Source organism: Carassius carassius, chromosome 35 (assembly GCF_963082965.1).
Source record: "Carassius carassius chromosome 35, fCarCar2.1, whole genome shotgun sequence".
Lineage (NCBI taxonomy): Eukaryota > Metazoa > Chordata > Actinopteri > Cypriniformes > Cyprinidae > Carassius > Carassius carassius.
Window position 1 is genome coordinate 24365252 of NC_081789.1, and position 9672 is coordinate 24374923.

General features: G+C 34.7%; 1 protein-coding gene across 2 annotated transcripts in view; it reads right to left on the reverse strand.

Annotated features, from left to right (window-relative positions):
- spidr (scaffold protein involved in DNA repair) overlaps positions 1 to 8811 on the reverse strand; it is a 58019-nt gene extending 49208 nt beyond the window's left edge. The window contains exons 1-5 of one of the 2 annotated variants that reach the window (XM_059525069.1): positions 8652 to 8811; positions 7944 to 8099; positions 7806 to 7869; positions 7283 to 7471; positions 5534 to 5628 (exon numbers count right to left, since the gene is read on the reverse strand). In XM_059525069.1, coding sequence (XP_059381052.1) covers positions 5534 to 5628; positions 7283 to 7471; positions 7806 to 7869; positions 7944 to 8099; positions 8652 to 8660 — 513 coding nt within the window. In that variant the 5' untranslated portion in view covers positions 8661 to 8811. Of the gene's footprint in view, positions 1 to 5533; positions 5629 to 7156; positions 7191 to 7282; positions 7472 to 7805; positions 7870 to 7943; positions 8100 to 8651 lie in introns of those variants that run through there. The other variant, XM_059525070.1, reaches the window with a different exon arrangement.
- Between the last annotated feature and the right edge of the window lie 861 nt (positions 8812 to 9672).

Genomic DNA, 9672 nt, shown 5'->3' on the forward strand with positions numbered 1-9672 from the left:
CGGGTTGTAAATAAGTCAAAGCATTGCAGAGATACAGCCCTCAGATGCATTTTGGCATCTTTCCAGTAAATTCGTTTTCTTTTGGAAATATGTTTCAAATTAATCCTGAATGCATTTATGATTGTAAAAGCATATCGGTGTGTGTCACAATCGCAAAATTGATCAAAGAAATTGTGATAGTTTTTTTTTTTTGTCCATATCGCACAGCCCTAGTTCATTCAATAAAGACAGTTAACAATCTAGCTTCTGAGTACTAAGTTATTAACCCAACAATAGCGGGGTCAGTTAATTTTTTTGAAGTGGGCCGCGCAAACATATGTGTGTGGTTGTGTGGGCCGCAAGTTGAAAAAGGTTGGGAACCACTGGTCTAGGAGGAGTTTAAAAAAATAAATATACATTTTTCAATATAAATCAAAATGGTGTTCTCGATCATGATCCAAGGAATCAACATCAGTCACAGTACAATAGGCTAATGTAAGCAAAAGTTATTAGCATTTTTATACATTTAATTAACTTTTGACCACAAGGTGGCACTGAACCCTTTTTGAGTACCATCGGGGCATGGTGTAAAATATGCTTAACAAGTTTCATAACGATGCGTCAATGCATTCATAAATTCTAGTACTTTATGACAAATTCAAAATGGTCAACATCCAAAATGGCTGACATGGGAAAATTGGATATCATTCGACTTGGCATAATGCATAGAATCTAAAGAGACCAGTTTTATAATTTGCATTTTTCATATCACCTGACCACTAGGTGGCACAGTGCCGAAACACTGCAGGCAGTCTCAGGTCATGCTTCTTATAACACACACCAAGTTTGGACTCAATATGCCTAAGCGATGCTAACATAAAGTCTCACATGCATTTTTGTGTGCTTTTCATAGAATTCTTTCGGGCGTTATTCAAGAATGTTTGGACATAATGTTTGGAATTTCATAACTTTTTGCCAGCATGATCTGAAGATAATCTGGTTCAATTTCTGTGACAATCGGTGCCTAGGATGAGTTCGAAAAAGTAGGTTTTATGAGCAATTAAAAAAAAATTATGAAACCTTGCTATTTTTGAATTTTGGAGTTCATTCAACTCAGAAAATTCAGGGGGAAAATTTTCATTTTCTGGCTTACAGTTCAAAAGTTATTAGCATAAACATGAGTGTAACTTTAGACAAATGGTGGCGCTAGAGAGTTTAAGTTAGAAAACTTTTCTCACTGTCCTCTATCGGTGTGCCAAATTTCACAACTTTCCCGCAAGTGGTTCTCTGGGCTGCCATAGACTTGAGGCGGAAGAAGAAAATCACGCTAACAGATACAATAGGTGCCACTTGGCCCCTAGCTAATCCTTAAAAATATTTTTAAAAAATTAATGAATTATAAAGTTTATTGTTTGTGTGTGTGCATGTATATATCAGTCAAACCATTATCACAGTTTATTCACTAGAGTTTAGAAAATGGTATTAAAACATGACAAGAACTCAAGAGTTGAACTGTGTTCCAGAACAAATTCATCTTGATTACATCAGATAACTTTGATAGAAAGTAACAAAACGTGGTCAGGTCAAAGAGTCAAATCAATCAAATTTTGGTCCCACATTTTTTATCAACTTTAATGCTAGTCTACTGTATAAAGAATTTTTGGGTATAACAGTTTATTTTCCTATCCTCACTTACGAAAATGAACTAAAGTGCCCTGCACCTACTAGTAAAAAATATAAAAAATGTGAATAATTTTTGGTTTGACTGTATATACATACAGTGGTGGCCAAAAGTCTTGGGCCACTAGTATTTTCACAAGCTAAAAAAAATGGTTTTAAGTCATTTTAAGTTATTTTTATCTTTTGTGTGTAGGAAAAATCATTTCCAAACATTAATTTTGCCATTAATTGTAATAATCCAGTGAGATATTTGTCTGATAACAGCCAGTGCTCCACACAGAGATCTGATCTCATCATCATCAGTCTGTCTGGAATGACATGAAGAAACAGAACAAACTGAGACAGACTCAATCCAGAAGAACTGTGGCAACGTCCCCAAGATACTTCAAGAAAACATATTTTACCGATACCTAATTTATATACAGGAAAATTACAACTTTTCTGTAAGAAGTCCACAGGAACATACATGAACACTGGGATATCTATACGTTGCATGCAGATCCTACTAGAGTCCTTTGTGAAAATAAAAGAATCGTTTCCAAATGCATTATGGGCAAATTTACAAGGCAATCTGAGATGTGACGAGGGACATCCAGCCCTGATAAATCACACACCTTCAAACAAACAATGGAAAAAGAAAGACTCAAGATACATTCCACAGATGGACCTGAAGATAAGACCCGGGCAGATGATATATGATGTATGACTCATTTACTTTAAGACAGGTCGTAAAGACAGACCTAAAGGGAACATGAGGGGGTTATGTTTGTGTGTGAGCGTTTGTGGTTGCATCGTCACAAACTGGTTTTCTTATGGAAAAAAATCTGCTGCCTCCTTATCATGTGGAGACAAGAACGGCATTCCAGCCCGCCGAACAGCCTACACAGTTTTTTATTTGAATCAACTTGACCCTGCAGGGCAGTCTGCCAGCAAACAGTGCACTATGCGCGCTCTCTGTCTTTCTCTCTCTGCGCAGTACACTATGTTCCTGGCCCGAGCTCAAAAATGTGTTCACCCTGCACTGGCTCAAAATGAATGGTGGAGTACACAAACTTTTCGCTATATCAAATCTATCTCACTCTCACTTTTTTTAATCTAATTTGGACACGACATATAGGGGCAGTTCTCATAACAGCGGGAACAGGATGGAACCGCTGTGTTATGGAGAGGGATGCCAGGCCACAGAAAAGTGTGTCATCGCCAAGGATACACTAGTTTGGTTTGCAATTGCAGGAAAATATACAGGAAATTAATTATAGGTAGGTAGAAATGCTGGTGAAATTAACTGAGAAATAAAGAAATGTCTAGAAGCATGTCTGTCGTTTTTCCTCTCTTCCTGTAAATGAACACAAAACATTTTTCCTACGAAAGCCGGGTGAGTAAATAATCAGTGTTTTTTTTTTTTTTTAAACAAATGGTTTCAATCTTGAATCAAGGAAGCGGGGCTGATTTAAAAGACACTATTAAAAGGAGGCATGGGAATAAGAGCTAAACATAGATGTGATTTGGAATAGTTTGAGGCTGACAGACATTTCAGAGAGAGATGTTGCAGAATACTTCATGACACCTTGGGAAAATTCTAAAATTATGTTTCAAAGATGCTCTTTTTTTAATCCAATAACCTGCCTGTTCTGGTTCTGATCAGTAGGGGAGAAAGATAACTAAATGTGCATAATTTTTTTTATATCTTCTGTTGTTGTCGTCAAAGATGTTCAATCAGACTCTATGATATTTTGGCACAATTTATCTGTCACTCAGATTATATAGATGTCAACATGAATAGTTCAAGTGACATGCTGCATTCTCAAAAACCATGAACAAAATAACAATAGGTGAAAGAAAACACTCAACAATGAAAGAATATTACTAAAATAAATAAATAAATAAATAAATCACTCACAAAGATAAACATGATTTGCACCAATAACAATGTGTTCTGTATGGTGAATTATTGACTGCAGAGATTAATATCATGCAATTATTAATGATGTAATTACTTAATGTATCCATTTACCTATTTTAATATTTAAAAATATATTTATATTTTAAAAATGTTATAATATATATTTGTTATTATAAATATTATATTAATATTATGAAAATAATAATTAATTAAACCTTTATTTTGAGGGAGTTTCTGTTTATGTCTGATCTGTACAGCAATCAGTTGTGATACTGAGTTTAGTTGCAATTTAAGGTGCAGCAAACCACTGATCTAGGTTTTTTTTTCTTCTAGAGAACAATTTCTAAAGAATCTTTAAGGTTTTTTTTCTCCCCAATGACAAAGAAATCAGTATCTTGAGTTCTGGAGTGTTCTCAAATTATTAACTGGATCTGCGCCACGTGACCAGACTAAACTACAAGGAAAAACCTTTAACTGTTTCAGCAATGTGTGATGTGATGCCCTAAACTATTCATAAGTCAAATCGAAGCTGTGTTTATGCAGTACTTCTTCATGACAAATTTGCCTGACACTGCCCTTCCAGGAATCTGAAGAACTGTCTAGTCTGGACAAGATGACAGTCTATGACAGTAACTGTGAATTGAACCATTATGAAAATAGGACGCATCATGCTGAATTATGATAATCATGTTCAAAGATCAGCAGATCATGATGTCACTGCTGATGACACAGACGTCTAGAATAACATTCCTGGAATAACATTCCATTCAGGATGTATTTTAAATAGATCAAACCAAAATGTACATTAGGTCATTATTTAATCACTCCAATGTCATTCCAAAACTGCATGACTTACATTTTAAGAAACACAAAAGACATTCTGAAGAATTCTACAACTGCTTTTGTGAAATAAAATTAAAGTCAATGGGATCCAATGATGTTTTGGATGTCACTGACTTTCATAATATGGACAAAAGCAGTTGCACCATTCACATTTAAATTTAAATTAAATTTAATTTAATTTAAGCATTTAGCAGAAGCTTTTATCCAAAGCTACTTACAGTGCATTCAGGCTATCAATTTTGACCTATCATTTGTTCCCGGGGAATCGAACCCCCAACCTTGCGCTTGATAGCACAATGCTCTACCAATTGAGCTACAGGAACACTTCAATTCACTTCACATTTCACTGAGGACTGAACCTGAACTGTGTTTGCAACCCAACTTACCATTACCAACTACCATTACAGGTGCTAAGCTAGGCATACAATTATTAAATTACCCAATTAACCTTCACTGCCTCATCTAATTTACATTCTCACACCAGAGTGTACTATAAAGCATTGGAAGATTTCTAATCTAAATCTAGTTGTTTTGCTTTTTTTCCACTTAGCATGTATAAGACATCCTAGAAAACACTTGTATTCCACTTAGATTTTCGGATGCGATATGCATTTCATATACTATTATAAATAGTGCTGTACTGTCACTTCTAATGGTGAAAAGCATCATTTTGAATTGGCATAATAACATATCTGAGTTAGACCGGCATTATTTACCTTTATGCAATTTAAAACTAAAGTCATTTCATGTGTCACATGGAAAATAATATGACATGGCTGTTAAGCCACAATTGATCATTTATTCAGATGACTTGAGTGAGCCATGTACTACAAAATTTTGAATATTAATAAACTAATACCAAGAAAGGTTGCAAATATATTTTCAGGCCAAAGGTCAGTCCTAAAAGGAGCAGGGACATTGAGAACCCTGATGAAAGCTTAAGACGTCTTGTTTGAGGAATCATAGCGCCCCCTATTGAGCAACAGTGCAATATATCAGCTTATCCGAAGTTTTCTCTTTTAATAATATTTGTTTCTCCCAATTCTAAAACACGTGTTTAAAGTTAATATGAAAGCACTTTAATATATGTATAATTATTTGGTTAATGTAAAGATAAAAAATAATCACCACAACTGGATTTAGAAAGTCAGTATGTCCTTTTGAAGCTGAATTCTCCTCTTCTATCTCACTGTCTGAATCAATGGAGGGCAGGTCATCTGTCTCTGAGGGCAAAAGCAGCAGGTAATCAGAATTAAATAACAAGCCACTGCATATTAAACTACAGTTATGAACTTTGAGCATTGCAGCCAGAACTGATGTTTTGATTGGACAAGAGTATTTTTACATCATTCCACATTCCTGATTGCGTTTAATTACACTACACTACACTACTTGTTGAGTAACATGTACTTTAATACTCTTTAACTGAGAAACAATGAGGAATATCGTTATAGGGAATCAAAGGGAATCAAAAAGATACATTATTTACTACAATGGTGCTAAACTGTTTTATTCATAATTATTCTGCCATAAAACCACTTGTATTTTTCGGACTATAAGTCTCACCTAAGTATAAGTCGCACCAGTCCAAAAATACATCATGACGATGAAAAAAACATATATGAGTCGCACTGGACTATAAGTCGCATTTATTTAGAACCAAGCACCAAGAGAAAACATTACCGTCTACTGCCGCGAGAGGGCGCTCTATGCTGCTCAGTGTAGATTACAGGAGCAGTGAGCAGAATAGAGCGCCCTCTCGCGGCTGGAGATGGTAATGTTTTCTCTTGGCTCATTTCTCTCGGTTCATGTCAAATTAATTTTGATAAATAAGTCGCACCTGACTATAAGTCGCAGGACCAGCCAAACTATGAAAAAAAGTGCGACTTATAGTCCGGAAAATACGGTAATTTATCTTTTGGGATTTCATCTGATGTTTTTTAAATCAAGATGTGTATTTCAAACCGAATGAATTTCCCGCACACAAAAAACAATGTTTTTATTTACATTTATAATTTTACAGTTGTAATGTTAGATTTATAATTTTCACATTTATTTAAAATAATTTTCACATTTCTCACACACAAATGTACGGAGCCCCGCACATGACATGCAAGAAAAAATAAATAAATTGTGCGCACAATTTACTAATTCGTTCCCTCAATTTACTAAAACGTGCACACAATTACTATTACGTTCCCTCTATTTACTATTGCGTTCGCTTTTTTAACTAAAATTTTTTTTTTTTTACTCAATTTATTAATCGAGTGAACGCAATAGTAAACCGAGGGAACGCAATAGTAATCGTGTGCATGTTTTAGTACATTGAGGGAACGTATTAGTAAATCATGCACACGATTTAGCCTTATATTTTTTCCCGTGTGTCATGTGCGGGGCTCCGTACAAATGTAATTATATAAGGCAGGTTTCAGTAATTATACAGGAAACTGTATAGCCATAATTTCCAAAAGCATCTTTGCTAGAAAATGCTGGCAATTTATCTGTTTGCCACTTAGATAATTTAACCTGATAAAAATGCTGACTAGCAGAATTCACAACTAAATTTAAAACTGTTCAAAGCAAAACCATGCAAAGAGTATAAAAATAAAGTAAGACTGACTGGCCCAAAATGGAGTAATATTCACCTCAGTCCAGTGGGCAATCCATATTATTAAGCCCTGAACTCATGGGTCAAATTAAGCTCCTGAAAGATTCATTCACTTTACAACCAAAAAATGTCTCTGTTCTTACCTACACCAGTGCTGAACATCCGCAGACTTCTGCAAGAGTCATATTATTAAGCCCTGAACTCATGGGTCAAATTAAGCTCCTGAAAGATTCATTCACTTTACAACCAAAAAATGTCTCTGTTCTTACCTACACCAGTGCTGAACATCCGCAGACTTCTGCAAGAGTCAAGAGGATGTTGTTTGTGTGCCCTGGGTGGCTGTGGTGCCTGTGTGACATTCAGTCGAGGAGGAGGACGACTATCACCGTCTGATTCTTCCTCATCACTGGAGCTCCAGGCAATGTGCACTGGTTCATCTGTGCCAGCATCCCTATTGCCTTAAACAAATACTTTCGTTCAGCGAGGATGCATTACATTGATCAAAAGTGACAGCAAAGACATTTGCAATTTTATAAAGGATTTATATTTCAAACAATGCTGCTCTTTTGAACTTTATATTCCTCAAAGAACATAAAAAAGTATCTCAGTTCCCACAAAGATATTAAGAAGCACTGTTTTCAAAATTGAAATTAATAATCAGAAATGTTTCTTGAGAAGCAAATCAGCATATTAGAATGATTTCTAACGGATCATGTGACACTAACACACATCATGTGACAAAGCATTACTATGAATTGCACAAGTTATGGATTGATTAATCTGTTGTATTACCAGTAACAGAAGTCAGAGCCACTTTATTTGCGTTCCTGCTCTTCTTCTCTGACGTTTGCAGCTTCTGAAACACAAACACATGATGTTCAGTGCGTCTTTCACAGACCGACAGCATTACATATGTCTACTGTGACACACCTGAATGACAGAAGTATCCAGGAAACTGTCCCCACATCTCTCCCAGGACTTCGTGGCAGGTGTGGATGTTCTGGCAGATGCTTTTCCGGCCTTTTTGAAAGTGTCTTTCACATCATCTGGGAATAACACACACCTCATGTCCAGGTTTCTCTTCCGCTGAAATCACACACAAGCACACATTATAATATATACACATATATATATATATATATATATATAGAGAGAGAGAGAGAGAGAGAGAGAGAGAGAGAGAGAGAGAGAGAGAAAGAGATTTTAGTAATAAATTGATTTTAATTTTGTTTATCTAGAAAAAGAGTTGCCACTTTCAAAAAGCTCAAATATCAAGCAACATAGCTTTGTGGTTTTTATTTGATTCACTTAACATTTCATGGTCACTACATAATTATTGTAGAAACATTTGCAACGATTACAATTTCATAGATAAAATTAAATATGTCAAATAAAATTCGACTGATAAGTACATATTCATATATTATTGGTCTCTTTAATTGCTCTCTTTTCCAAGCTTATTATGTGTTTTATATTTCTAGCTATATTTATGTTATTAATGCATGTTGTAATGATGTGTAGTGGATGATAACACTTCGACTGACTGTCAATACAAATACACAACTGGTTCTCACAAATAGCTGAAACACATTAAAAGTTTTAGGAAATCTGTAAACAAAGTGTTTATTGATCGCTTACCTTGCCCATGATGTTAAGTAAATGTTTTACGGCTTTCTTTTCCTCAAATATGGCTTAATTTCTAATTAAATAATAACTGTTTACATTGTTGTACTGTAGTTCACTACACGGGCTGTTTCTTCTTCGGTTTGTCTTTCCCGCTCTTTTACTTCGTAACGCCGCGCGCTACTGACCCCTGGCGGCCAGAGACGTTTTGAGCACAAGCTGGACGAAATGGTTTCTTTTTAAAAGCATTATAAATAAAATCGTTTCTTTTCGTCAAAGAAAATCAATACACTGTACTCTAAAAACTATTTATTTATATGAAAAAACACGATATCCGAAAAATAAAAATACCCTAATGTTCCTTTTCCGTTAAATATGCTAATTTGTATTATTTTTCAAATATTTTAAAAAGCAATTCAAAGTAAAATTTGTGTCCAAAAATTGAACTTAAGCACGCTGAAGGCGTTTCAACAGTTTTGATTGTATATTTCCTTTTATATTAATGACCAACATGGAAGTCTTTAGGTGCTCTTTTAATTTACTTAAAATAGCGGAAAACATAAACTCCAAAAAAATTTGTTACCCAACTTAATCATAATAAAAACAAAGGATTTATTCCTTTTGAAAGTGAAAGGGTTTTATTAGGGCAAGTCTATAATATCTCCAGAGATTTTAAACAGCAAGTTAAACATACAAAAAAACTTTCTTTTTTTTTTTTTTTGCTTTTTTATTAAATATGTAAAAAGCAGGTCAAGTTATTCACAAATAAAATGCAAACATGCAACACATTTGGGGAATGCATAAGGGAAGATACTGTAAGGGAAATAAAAAGAAAATCATTGTCTATTTATAATTATTAACAGTACATATGTTTACATTCCTTTTCATTGTACACAATAATAAATGACATAAGCATCGTTGACCTGTGAGAATATTGACGAGTATCAGGAGATCACGAGAATGCTGTTTTCTGTTCAGAAGACCTATGATTTAGAACAAGTTAACAAAAATCTTAAAGATGCATCGGTTTCTTCTT